The 14312-nt window shown below is 39.6% G+C and overlaps 2 protein-coding genes across 6 annotated transcripts in view; both read right to left on the bottom strand.

The window, feature by feature from the left end:
• Positions 1-12470, bottom strand: part of LOC121813202 (Fc receptor-like protein 5) — a 47083-nt gene extending 34613 nt beyond the window's left edge. The window contains exons 1-5 of one of the 5 annotated variants that reach the window (XM_042216815.1): positions 12342-12470; positions 10185-10220; positions 9702-9972; positions 8979-9238; positions 8578-8856 (exon numbers count right to left, since the gene is read on the bottom strand). In XM_042216815.1, the coding sequence (XP_042072749.1) occupies positions 8578-8856; positions 8979-9238; positions 9702-9972; positions 10185-10220; positions 12342-12378 (883 nt within the window). In that variant the 5' untranslated portion in view covers positions 12379-12470. Of the gene's footprint in view, positions 1-8577; positions 8857-8978; positions 9246-9701; positions 9973-10184; positions 10221-12341 lie in introns of all 5 variants that reach the window. The other 4 variants (XM_042216814.1, XM_042216816.1, XM_042216817.1 and 1 more) reach the window with 4 other exon arrangements.
• Positions 363-4285, bottom strand: LOC102305292 (obscurin). Its single transcript, XM_005952222.2, has 2 exons — positions 3952-4285; positions 363-673 (listed from the first exon to the last, which is right to left on the bottom strand). Exons 1-2 carry the CDS (start codon positions 4274-4276, stop codon positions 402-404), a joined length of 597 nt encoding a protein of 198 aa, XP_005952284.2. The 5' UTR covers positions 4277-4285; the 3' UTR covers positions 363-401.
• Positions 12471-14312: the final 1842 nt, after the last annotated feature.

The following is a 14312-nucleotide window of genomic DNA, read 5'->3' as shown; positions in this document are numbered from 1 at the left end:
GTGTGATCCACCCGACCGTGACAGTCTGCAATATAAATGTAGTGTACCAGATTTTTTTTAACTTTGGGGTTTTCTGTAGGAAAGAGTCTAGGAAGAGAAGTGCAGACTTCCTTCCCTTGGCCACTCTTCTATGGGCTCACTGTTGTTGTACAGGGACTGAATACGCTGTGACATAGGCAGGGTACCCCAAGAGATGTGATCAAATGCATTCTCTAAATCCATCAAGCAAATGTAAATTGGTTGGGTAAATTGCCCCTGACACCATATCACTGGAATCCACAAACCCCTCCACTGTGATAAAGTGGAGATTCACAGAGGAGAAATTTCTGAACCATTGAGGAAAATATTTAGGTCTTCTTTGCCACATACAATGACTTACACCAGGTTATTGGGGTAATCATTTACATACCGTGTACAGTGATGTTGACTGCATTGCTGAAGTCTCCTGATTCAGATTCACACCAGTACACTGCAGTATCTGACTTTGATGTGTTGATTTTGTATGTAGATCCAGTCATTCTGCTCCAGTTAGAAGAGTTCAGTTGGCCATTATCAGAAAACCACCTCACTCTCCACTTGGCAGAGTTTCCCTCACAGGTCAGTGAGACAGAGTCAGAGGTGAAGTGTTGCACTCTGTCAAGACTCACTGTGAGAGACGCTGCTGAATGAACATCTGAAAACAACATGCAGTGAAGAGTCAAAGCTCAGAGATGTTAAATATTATTTGAATTTATCTGGTATATTTTTTTTACTATGTGCTAATAAGTTATAAGTTAACAAGATGTTCGTTTTGGTCAACCTAAAAATTGTACCCTGGATAAGAATGGCAGCATTGTTATGTGTACAAATAAATAAATCTCAAACAACACTATTCAAAACCTTGAGCCATACCTCATTTCTTAATAGTTTGTAAGGAAAACGGGAAATGGAAACATGCGAACATAAATGAATGTATCATATATAAGACAAGGATTGTGTGTATAAATAAAGTAAAACTTTGGTATTACCACCTTTATTTTTTAACATAACCTGAACTCTCGTAAGCAAAATGTCTTGTAATTTATTTAACTAGTCCTCCGGAATAGTACTTAAAGAAGTTAAAATGATGCCAAACAGACTACCAGTGTCGTAAAAGAATATCTGGATTGAAAAACACACAGCGGTCTCTGTTGGGAACCCTATCAAATTGTTTATTGTATGAAGAATAAACAAGTGCATCTCCGTTATTATCTAACATGCATATATGTATATACACACACCAACACACACACAGGTACGCACGTGGACACAAATACATGTATACATATACACATGCATACATCATCCAATGAGATAAAACACCAGAAGAGCTAAAACAGAATAAAAGTGGTGTCAAAGAGATCCGAAAGCCTTTGAAAATAGATAGGTCGTCAAACTTGATTTGAACATTACAAAAAAAATTACAAGGAAGAGGATTTTATAAAAGAGGGAAGACTGTTGCAGAGTCTCGGAGTGGCGATGGAGGAAGCCCTGTCACCTCTGGATTTTAACTGGGAGCGTGGAACCAGTAAAAGCATCTGACTGGAGGAACGCAGAGTTCGAGTGGGTAGGTAAAGGCTAAGGAGATCTGAAATGTAAGCTGGAGCCAAGCCATGGAGGGCTTTAAAAACAAATAATAAAACCTTGAAATCAATTTGGTATTTAACTGGCAGCCAATGTAAAGCTGTGAGTATCGGAGTAATACTGTCTCTCTTTCTGGTGTCCGTCAGGAGCCTTGTGGTCGCATTTTGAACAAGTTGCAGGCGGAACAGGCTTGATTGACAGACGCGTAAATAAAGAGAGTTACACTATTCAAGATGTGATGAAATGAAGGCATGGATAATGGTTTCCAGATCTTTAGATGACAAGATAGTTTTGAGTTTAGAAATGCTCCTGAGCTGGAAGAAACTGCCACAAACAACTGAATTTCTTTGTTTGTACAGCATCAAAAATGAAAACAAGATTTTTAACATGGGGATGTAGATTACCTGATCGTGGGCCCAAGTCATTTCTTATGAGACTAACAGAGTCTTGGTTGCCAAAAATTCTAATGTCACTTTTGTCATGGTTTAATTTGAGAAAGTTCAAAGACAACCAGCAATTTATGTCACTAAGACAATCTGAAGCTTTCTGCAATGTGCTATCAATGCCTGGTTTTAAAGAGAGATGTGTATCATCTGCATTAGAGTGATAGGAAATTTGGTGTTTCTGAAAAATAGAGCCTAATGGGAGCATGTATAGGGAGAATAAAACAGGGCCCAGAATAGAGCCCTGAGGTATTCCACAAGCAAGTGTAGCAGGGCAAGAGTATTTCTTTCCCTGCATCACGGAGTATGCTCTGCTCTCTAAGGAAGAGGCAAACCATTTTAGAGCACAACCTTGAATGCCAATTCATGTCTTCAAACAGTTTAATAGGCTTGTGCGGTCAACCGTGTCAAATGCTGCACTCAGGTCTAGAAGAATTAAAACTGTACTTTTTCTAGAGTCACCAGCACATCATTGAACACCTTCAGTAGAGCAGACTCTGTGCTGTGGAAGGCTCAGAAACTAGACTGATATTTATCCAGAATACTATGTGTATCTAAGAATGAGGACAATTGATGGGGGGACAACTTGTCATGGTCCTGGGTCATTATGACCCAGCGTTCTCAGTTTTCTTGTGTTTTTGCATTATTTTTATTTGTTATTTTAAGAATTTATTCTGTGGTGCACATTTCATGTTAAACAAGTTTGTGAATTTTCCATTAAGACTCATCATAAAAACTAAAATAATAAATATATTATCACTACTCGTTTGTTAGATTTTGGACTGTTTGTTATTTATGGCATGCATGTCTCATTGTCTCATTTTTATACAGTCACAAGTAAAAGTAACATCTGTTATGTTTCCAGTCAAAAGTGACCGGGAATATTTCATTTGTGTACATCTGACCCTTGTCTGACTAGTTTCTGCAACCCAGAAACTGCTGGTAAATTCATTTCTGGATCTATACACATCACCCATATATACTTTGGTTTCTTTCTGGGTTACCTCCTTCCAATTCTTTTTGTAAATCTGTTTCCCCTCCAAGTTGGTCATGTTTACCACTGGGTTTGATGGACCCAGTCCAGAATAGTTCAAAGCAGGATTTGATGTCATCAATACAGGACACAATAAATTTTGTTGGTGCTGTGGTCATCCTGATGACATTTTCAGCTGAAAACTAACTTAATTCTCAGGTGGGGATAAGTTCCCATTCTTTTACTTGAATCTGACAGCAAACTCATCACTGGATTCCTCCTGATCAGTCATTTCTTGGTCTGGATTGCACAGATTATGTTCCCTGCCATCTTCAGCTTCTGGCACGTCCTTATCTAATCCATCCTCACTGTCAATTTCCTGGCCTCATTTGTCCTCACTAATGTGGTGATCAAAGAGCCTCACATAGGGTATATCAACCTGCCATGATGTTGCCAAACAGTGACCTTTGAGTAAGACCTCAAAAAAGCATTATACATCAAAGCTACAAGAACAGATCAGTGCTGTTGAAACAATGTTGCAGCTGTCTGTGAGAAATGCCAACACAGGAGTTGTTTCCATGGAAGAGAGGCTCTAGTGGATCGCAATTACCAAAGTGGCCACCAGAGAACCCAAGGTGCTTGTATGTGTGTGTATATATGCGCATGTATGCGTGTGTCTGTCCAACTTTTAAATTGGTGAATTTGACCAGAATGCAACATGAGAATTAAAAATGACAAAAAAGTCTGACTGAAAAATGAGGAGTGGCTCATAACTTTTGGACATTGCTGTATATTAATTTTCTCTTTTTTGCTATCACTGTAATTGATGAAGGAAAGAGTTACAAAACAAGGAACAAGTAAATTCAGTCTGGCTTGATCATAGTCAGAAATGACATAACTTCAGCTCATTGGAATAAACAGAAACAAACTGACCTGCAGACCAGACAAACTTTGGTTGACTGTGATCAGTGTGATACTCTGGGTCTCCTCTTCCAGCTCTGCACACATATCCTGCTGTGTGTGTCTGTTCATGAATGATGTAGGAGTCCTGTGCAGTCCCACTGCCATCAGGTAGCAGCTCATAACTGGAGGATTTCTCTGATAGATCAGGAACAGCTTTATACCAGTAGAAGCTCCATCCTGCAGACGGATGTTCAACCTCACAGTTCAGAGTTACTGAGGCTCCAGGATTCAGCCATGATGGAGACACAGTGAGGACAGGACAGGGTTTATCTGCTTGAAAGACATTTCCCATCATGAAAACACATTACAGTGTGAATATGATATAGTTTATTTTTTCTTAGTCCATTTAACTATCACACTTTTGTAAGTTCATAAATTATTATTTTCCTGTGATCTGCATGATGCTTCTCTCAGACGTACTGATCATAACAACAGATTTACCAGAAAACACAAGACTTCTTATTAGTGTAAAGTTCAGATGCCAGACCTCACAGGAGGGAGATGCACATTAGCTGACAAATTGAAAATCTCGCAAATCACATAATCAATAAAACAAACTTAATCATCAGGTTTTTGCATCTCCACACACACACACACGCACACACATACATTCTTTACATTCTGATTTTCTTCCCATATAAATGAGCTCAGATTCAGCTTAGAGTAATATTTAGTATCAGACCAAATCGGTCGGTCAGTCCGTAATAAACTGGCTCTCTTTAGGGTGTATTATAATCTTAAGATGCAAGCCTCCTGCTTGAGCTGTCTGGAGGTGATTGGGGGGTGCTGAGGATGGTAGTAATAACCAAAGTAACACAGGAACAATATTTTTGATGTTATTCTTCATCATTTATGTGTTTTGTGTTAAACACTTAAAGTCATAGTGAAACAGACAGTGTGTTTCTGTGTGTTGTATTTATTTTGTATGAGATGATAAGGCAGGATGACTTTTATTCTTTTTTTGAGCAAAATCATAATTGTTTTCATAGTTACAGGGAGTTTGAAATTACAAATGGCTAATTTATTTATTTCAATATTGTACTACGTGAGGGAGCAGCATATCAGCATTGCTCTCCGATACCCTCCGTATCCCTCCCTAAAACTCCTCTTAAAAACACAGCAACAAATATCAATACCTCACAAAATGGAACATGGGATGTGGGAGCACACAGAGGCCAGCAGGTGGATGAGAGAAAGGGGAGGCTAGAGGAGAGACCCGAGGCGGCCACCGGTCCGAGTGTCAGGTGAACTGAACTTTAGTTCAGTTCTTACCTTGTGGGAGCACACGGGGAACACAGCTGACATGAATAATCATAACGAGACAGGGGAAGCTAGACTGAATAGAATGAACGTAAAAATATGGGACCTTCACAGTAAAACAAGAAACATGATGAGGGAGTGGAAGAGAGGCAGACAAGATGGAGCGAGGGAACATGAGGGAGAGTACAGACACGATGGGCTGGGGAAACATGAATAAACACGATGGAATAAAAGACGAGGGGCAACAAGGCACAAGAACTCACAATTAAATAAACACTGACACACAGTGGGAGACCGACTATGGAATGTAGCAATTGTCAGCCACTTCCTTTACATGGATGACATCAAGCTGCATGCCAAGAGTGATTCATTGATCTACACCAACAGGATATACAGCAACAACATTGGAATGCCATTCGGACTGGAGAAGTGTAGTTGGATGATAACAAAGAGAGGGAAGGTAGTCAGAACTGTGGGGATCGCATCAAAAGCTACAAGCACCTGGGAATCCCACAGGTAAAACAGAACCATGAAGAGGCATCTAGGAAAGTTGCAACCACCAAGTACCTGCAGTGCGTCAGGCAAGTCCTGTGGAATCAGCTGAACGATAAGAACATAATCTGGGCTGTCATCATCTAAACCCTGCCTGTGATCAGGTAACCTGCCAGGATAATAAGCTGGCCAAAGGCCCCTGCATGGTATGTACCACTGGCAGATAGAAGAAGTGGCTGACTTCCAGAAATCCTACCAGTGGCTGGACAAAGCCGGAATGAAAGACAGCACGGAAGCACTAACCATAGCAGTACAAGAACAAGCTCTGGGCACAAGAGCCATAGAGGCTGGGCTCTATCACACCAGGCAAGACTGCAGGTGCAGGCTGTGTAAAAATGCCCCTGAGACAATCCAGCACATAACAGCAGGGTGCAAGATAAGATAAGATAAGATAAGATAGAACTTTATTAATCCCTCGGGTGGGTTCCTCTGGGAAATTCGACTTCCAAAAAAAGCACAGCAACGACCGAAGTTACAGTTACAGAATTGTTATATATATATATATAACACACACACACACACACACACACACACACACACACACACATATAAATACAGAGACAAATATAAATAAAATATACAAAGGGGATAAATAGAATAAATAGGAATAAAAAATAAAAATACAAGTGAATTGCACATTTCAAGTATTGAGTCTATTGCACTGTTGACTATTTACAAAGTATTGCACAGTGAGGTGAAGAGGCACTACAGCTTAGTTGTTCCCCCCTCCTTTGTCCTCCTGTTTCCCCTCCCTCTCCCCTCCAGAGAGGAGTTAAACAGTCTGATGGCGTGTGGGACAAAGGAGTTTTTAAGTCTGTTAGTTCTTGTCTTGGGGAGAAGCAACCTGTCACTGAACAGACTCTTCTGGTTGTTAATGGCCGTGTGCAGAGGATGCCCAGCATTGTCCATAATGTCCATCAGTTTCTTTAATGTCCTTTTCTCTGCCACTGTCACCAGAGTGTCCAGCTTCATGCCGACCACAGAGCCAGCCTTCCTGATCAGTTTCTCCAGCCTGGATGAGTCCTTCTTTGCTGTGCTGCTCCCCCAGCACACCACAGCATAGAAAAGTACTCCAGCAACCACCGACTGGTAAAACATCCTCAGGAGCTTCCTGCAGATGTTAAAAGACCTCAGAAGATGGGGAAGATGGTAGCAGGCGGGGCATACATGGAACGCCATAACCAAGTGGCCGGCATAGTATACAGAAACATCTGTGCAGAGTATGGCCTGGAAGTCCCGAGGTCAAAATTGCAGACGACCACTAGGGTGGTTGAGAATGACTGAGCTAAGATCTTCCAAATACAGAGGAAAAAATAGTGAACCAACCGGACACAGTAGTGATAGAGAAGCAGAGGTAGATGGCCATAGTGATAGATGTATTGATACCGAAAGGCAACAAGAAGAAGGAACACGAGAAGCTGGAGAAATACAAAGGGCTCAGAGAAGAGCTGGAGAAGATGTGGAGGGTGAAGGTAACAGTGGTCCCAGAGGTATTCGGACCATTCGGTGCACTGACCCCCAAGCTAGGCGATTGGCTCCAGCAGATCCCGGGAACAGCATCGGAGATCTCTGTCCAGAAGAGCGCAGTCCTAGGAACAGCTAAGATACTGCGCAGGACCCTCAAGCTCCCAGGCCTCTGGTAGAGGACCTGAGCTTGAAGGATGACCGCCCACAGAGGCGAGTGGGGATTTTTTTTTTTTTTTAAATACACATTTTAGCTCTTTGGAAAAAAGTAAATAAATTGCAGTGGTTTTAAAATGCTTGTTTCACATAAGAAATATGTTCAAAATTCATACAAAATAAACCCTGTAGACCATTTGCAGACGTCATCAAGTCACTATTTCTCTTTCTAGGATGCCTGATAATCCAATAATCCAGCTGAACAAAGACAACATTAAATCACTTCTTGTAGCTCTATCAGTAACCAAAACAAATAATCAAAGAGAAGCATAAATACAGCAATCTAAAAATAATCAATATGCCTACATTTTTTTTTTTTTTTTTGCAGAACTAGTGTAATCTCAATAGTCTCCTGTTACAGCTGTCTGGAGGTAGTGAAGTTTGTGGTAATAACAACCATAACAATATTTTAGCTTCCCTTCCCCAATTTTCCTCCATCTGCAGCTCTCAATATTCTCACTGAAGCTCCAAATATTATTCTTCATCTTTACGTTTTTGTTTTCATCTCTTCTGCTGATCCAGTTCAGGGTCACAAGATGTTGGACCCTATGCCAGACAGTGGTGCAGTACCCTGTGGGAGGAACTTGGAGAACCCGGAGACAATCCATGAAGAAGCAGGGAGAGCATTCAAACTCCACATAAAAAGATCTCGGCCAGATGCTGAATTTGAAACCAGTGCTAACCACTGAGCCACCATGCAGCTTGTATTTGTCATGGTGAATTAAACAGTGGACTTTTTTCTGTACTGTAAGAGATGGCAGTATTTGCATGAGATGCTAGGCCAAGATGACCTTGTTTTTTTTAATAGAAATTGTAGATTTGTGGTTATTTGTTGAAGGAGTTGAAAAATAATACATTTCCGATCCTGTTTATTTCTGTCATTATTGTCCTCAGATGATGGAGCAGCAGGTCAGCATTGGCGTCTCTATACCAGCTGAAAGTTGATGACACAAAGTGGTGACAAACTGTCTACAATGAGGCTACTATCAGCTGCAGCTCTTTGTCTGACTAACAATGTAACATGCTTTGTAGACCATTGAATTCATCCTGTGCTGACCATTATGACATTTGTCAAATGGAGATCACACAACAAACATGACTTACTTGATGCTGACAATGTGAAGGCTTCACTCCACTCTGTTGAAGAATATGAGTCATCTCTGCGTCGACTCTTACACATGTAGTCTCCACTGCTGGACTCAGAAACTCTGAATGTCACATCATTATTGTGTGTCCACTGTGTGGGTGTCCTGGGTCCTCTCCATTCATACTCCCACTCAGTGGTTTCACCTCCTTCCTGCACCTCACATGTCAGAGTGATCGTCTCACCTCTGAATATCTGAGGCCAGTTGGGTTGTTGTTTTACAACAACTTTATTGGAAACTGTTCACACATATTAACAGTTGAGATACAAACAGAAACATGAAATCAACACAGAAAACTTCACATTGTATGTTTGATAATCATGAGTGAATGTATATTTCAAACTAAATGACTGAACTCACAGGTTATCTCAATGGTGACATCATCACTTCTATCAGTGTAGTAAACTGGGTTTCCTCTTGTTCCTCTGCAGCTGTAGATTCCTCCTTGAGATACTCTGATATCTCTGTTTTGTTGATCTCTGATTTGAACTTCAGAGGTTGTTTGGGTTCGTCTGAACCACTCATATTTCCATCCATCAGAGCTCTGCACAGAGCAGGTCAGTGTCACACTGCCCCCTACTGGTATGATTGTTGTTCCTGCTGTCAGTGTGGCCCTGGGTCTATATGCTGTTATGAAAGAGGAAGAAAAATAAGTATGGTATTCATTATAAAAACATAGGAACATTAAAAACAATACAGTTTATATTTATGTTTATATTTGTAGATCTCTAAATAACCACGGTCTAAATGTTTGTCCATTCTATGGCCCTGAATGTAAACTAATGCTGATTAGTTGGTTTAGATAACAGAAACATCATCACTTTAAACTTCATGAAGCTTTTCATGTTTCTTCTTTTCCTTTAGAAATGTAATTAAATTTAATTTCATCCACGATTGACTCTGTTGTTAAAACTCAATTTGTTAATTTTGTTAATGACAACTTGCAGAGTCTGTGAGTATTGACGCACTGACTTTACACTGGTCCTGGTTAAAGTTCAAGTTTCAATGACAAATTTAATTAAATGTTGTTCAGTTGAGTATTTGAACAGGGATCATACATTTATGCTGTCGGTCACTGAAGACTTACCTAATACAGTTATAGAGACAGTATTACTGTTCTTTTTATCATGTGAGCTCTTCCTGTCACCAATGCACTGATATTCACCACTGTAACCTGTAGATGTAATTTCTAATTTGGAGTCTTTGTTTGGCCTGTAGGAGAAAACTTCTTGACCATCCCTGTTGATTTGGTAATACCAGTCAGTGTCTTCTCCTTCATTCATGTCACATTTGAAGGTAACAAACTCTCCAATGAAAAAACTGGACCAGCTGGGTTCAATAGTTAGCACAGCATCTAGAATCCAACACAACCACACAGTTAACAATCTGAAACACTTCATGTACTATTGAAGGCACAACCTTAGTTTATATTCACAAAATTATGAATAAATAAATAAATAAATAAAAAGAAAAAATGTAAAGTGCTTAAGACTGAAACAGTAGTATGTAAACAGAAGTAAGATAAATGAAAAAGAAACACAAAAAAAGTGAAAAGTGTTTTGTCACCTTGAGCGTGTCCAGTGCAGAGAAGCGTGCAGAGCACTAAAATAAAGACAGAAACTTCAGACATTATCAAAGTAGCGACACTCAAATATGTCTGTGTAGGTTGTCAATCATCATAAAACAGGAAACAGAGGATGACAACACAAGTTTGAAAACATGAACCAGAAGACAGGAAACATAGTAATACATTGCATTTATATAGCGCTTTTCGGGACCCTTCAAAGCACTTTACAATACCACTATTCATTCACTCTCACATTCACACACTGGTGGAGGTAGCTACAGTCGTAGCCACAGCTGCCCTGGGGCAGACTGACAGAGGCGAGGCTGCCATATCGCGCCATCGGCCCCTCTGGCCAGCACCAGTAGGGTAAAGTGTCTTGCCCAAGGACACAACGACCGAGACTGTCTGAGCCGGGGATCGAACCGGCAACGTTGCGATTACAAGACGAACACCCAACTCTTGAGCCACGACCGCCAACATGACAGACTAACACAGAAGACCTAAGTGAAACATAACTTAAATCAACACAACCAAAGGCAACCAGGTACCTACCCCTGGTTTATTATTACTAGTCTTATTGTTTGTGGATCTGTATTTCTAGCTTTAGTTGTTCGTTTGTTTTGTGATTTCTAGTTCTTGGGTTTTGTTCCTGTGCCCCTCATGTTTAGTTCTGTCATAGATAGATAGATAGATAGATAGATAGATAGATAGATAGATCAGAAAGATAGATAGATAAGACAGACAGACAGACAGACAGACAAAACTGTATTTATCTATGTCTACAGAATGTGTGTGCTCTTCATGTTTATTTTCATGTTCCTCCAGTCAGCCGTATCTCATGTCGCAGTTTGTCACTCCTGTGCCTGTGCTTCGTGTTCTCTGTGTTCAGTGTCAAGGTTGTGCTTCTGTGCCTGTCGTGTGTTTCCTGTTTTATTTTGATATCCCCTGTCCTGTGTGCAGTGTGTCTGGTTTTGCTTCCCTTGTGTTGTTAGGTCAGATTTGTCCCGCCTGTGTCGTCACCTGTTCCCCATCCTCTCATTGTCCTGTGTGTCAGTTATACTGCTGAATGTTACAGTTGCTCCAAAAAGGTCACCAAAGGTAGATTCCAGTGTAAACACTGTTCCCACATGGAAAACTGGACTGATGCACCTCCTGCTGTCAGACCTGCAGGGTTTAGGCCTGTGGTGTTCTCCTCTGTCTCATACTGAACAAAAGCTACTTTTTGAAGTGGCACAAGTAATTTGTGTGCCTTCTTATTTGATGCAGCACACCTGATTGTTCTGTAAATAGATTTAAATGGTTATATAAAAAACGCATGAGGCCTTGGCTGCATTTTTAGGTAAATGGTTTTAAAGAACTTTGTTTGCAAAACTTGTGCATAATTTTTAGAAATGTACAATTTCTATTTGCATTTCAAGTTATGAAAATGATTCGTTAAACATGTTTGTGGGTTTTACAGTAAAAAATAGAACTTTTTTCTACTCGGAATTTGAAATTTTTTGTCTGGATTTAGATCAATTGTGCTAATATAGTATACCAAAATGAAAAAACCCCTCAAATTTCAGATATTTGAGGTTGTGCTGGAAATAATGATACCAAACAAAGCAAGATAAACAGTTTTTAAAGGTGAAATATAGAAGTAAAATCAAAAGTAGTCAACAACAGTTGTAATTATACCCTGGACCCCAGAGGGTTAAGTCCTATGTTTCTTTCTGTCATTTGTCATGTCGCACACTCATAATGCTGTGTGTTTCTTTCCTCCCTGTTCCAAGTCTATTCCTAGTTTTCAGTTTCTGGTTTATTTTCTAGTGCTTGAGTTTCTAGTTTTGCTTTGTATTTGGATGAGAAGTTTTCCAGCGTTAAAGCTATCGTTTTGAGTTTACTCCTCTGTTTACGAGTCCTACACTTGGGTCCAACATCCTGCCTGCCACACAGCAAACCATGACAATAAATCTTTCTTAGATAAACTAAACCAGCTCCACACACCGACTCAGATTAGATTAGAGTCAACCATCAAAAAACATAAAAAAAAAAAAACAAGAGTCCTCTGATCACATGACCTGAAATAGTACAAATAACTCATACTCTGTTCTTCTTACTAAAACATGTTTATGGATCAGTATGAATCAAACAATAGAAGTCAGTGATGTACTCACAGAATAGGCCCAGCTCACAGAGCAAAGTGGCTCCCATCCTCACATCCAGCAGTGACACGTCTGAAAACTTCTACAACTTTCTGCAAAGAGAGAGAGTGAAGCAGCAGCACAGCAGATACCAAAGAGCTGTGAAGGAAACAAAGACTTTTTTAACTTCTTCTCTCAGCTTCCTTCCTTTTCAACAGAACTAACACTCTTTAACAAACTCTGACCACCGCATGACGTGTTTATACTTTTTACATTTATTGAAATGTTCATCTGTACTCTACCTCTCATCCTAAAACAGCTTTGATAGTCAGCAAACCATCTAAGAACCACAACTTTATAAACAATTAAGAAAATCGTGGTCATATTGTCGATCGTAGCTCAAGAGTTGGCAGTTTGTCTTGTAATCGGAAGGTTGCTGGTTCGAGCTTGTGTGTGAATGGGTGAATGACTGAATGTAGTGTAAAGCACTTTGGGGTTCTTAGGGATTAAGTAAAGCGCGATACAAATACAGGCCAAAATAGATTGATAGAAGAACAAAGTGTTAACTGATGCTGATAAACAGAGATGTAAATATAAAACTGAAAATACATCTGAACTATGAAATTGTGGTTTGGTGATAAATTCACCCACATGACGTGAGCAAGGTCAAGCTAAACAGAAATAGTGTTGTTAACCAGAAGTGGGCGTGAGGCAAGAGGAAGTCCTTCCCCCTCTCTCAGATTGTATCTCTGTTACTTTAAAAGTGCTGCTGTGTTTATGGTGATGTCAGCTGGGCTGAGTTCATGAGGCTCATGGGTCATGGTTTTGAAATCAAATAAACTTTAAACATGTGACAGAGGTGTAAGTGTGGCATGCTAAATTTGATATTTTGTGCCCACACCAATGTGTCAAAGTTTCACACTTTGTGCTTTATACTTTACAGAAAAAGAGAAAGAAAATGGGGAAAAAAAAATAAAGGTATGATGTTGTTTCACCCGCAGTTACACCTGTTAATTTCTATTTATATTTCTTTATTACTATTATTTTTAAATCGGCAACTACTATACACAGAGCACTTAGCAGTGGGTGTTTCCCCTGTTCACTCTCATGAAACCCTTAAAGAGACAGAAGCTTATGTTGTCTTCAAATAACACCTCCGTTTCACAAGAGATACCACAGAGTGAGATTTATGCAGCACTTTTCTAGTTTTAATGTTAAAAGTTAAAACTATAAGCCACATTTAAAAAGCAGCTTATATTGTACAATTTAGGTATTTTAAATTTCACAGCAATTCTACAATCACAAGATACCCTGAGATGCACATCTGTGGACTTGAAAAGCAACTTGCTATTTTTATGCAGTACAAACATTTGATGCAGATGAGCTAAAAAGCTTCTGTTGAGGAGCTAAATGAAGGCCTTTTATAAATTAGTGAAGCAGAGGCTTAAACACAGTTGATATTTTATCTCAAACTGCCTGGATCAGTCATATCAGATAGATAAGTGCTACATTTATAGTTTTGCAGCAGATAAATCCTGCTTTTAGCAGAACAGAAAGTCTTTGACATGAGTATACTGAGTATTAACAGGACAAGTTTGTCTAATCTAGCTACTGGGAGGAGGGCACCGGCTATGTGTGTATCCATAGTGTTTGCATAGAAGGCCCAGAGTTGTACTGTCCCATGTTTTAAAGTCTGCATATTGCTGAAAGTCGGGTGAGTGGAGTTCAGATTATCATTGTTAACACTTAAATTTTAAATCCTTTCGAAACCTTAATGGACAAAAACTGTACACACACAAAATCTGCCATGAAATCGTCACATAAGAATGTATTTTTGTCTTTATTTCATAAATCACCGAATCAACTTGAGATCTTTTGATCTCGTTTATCAAGCAATAAGATATTTCCATCAATTTTCAGATATTTTAAGCCTTTAAATGACAGTTTAAACATTTAAATTATTTGTTGTTTGTTGAAATGTTTATTTTGCATATAATATCTAGT

This window comes from Haplochromis burtoni, unplaced genomic scaffold, assembly GCF_018398535.1.
Source record: "Haplochromis burtoni strain Fernald_Lab_line unplaced genomic scaffold, NCSU_Asbu1 Contig_1265, whole genome shotgun sequence".
Classification (NCBI taxonomy): Eukaryota; Metazoa; Chordata; class Actinopteri; order Cichliformes; family Cichlidae; genus Haplochromis; species Haplochromis burtoni.
Note: the sequence above shows the minus strand (reverse complement) of the source record. Positions and strands in the feature narration are given on the sequence as shown.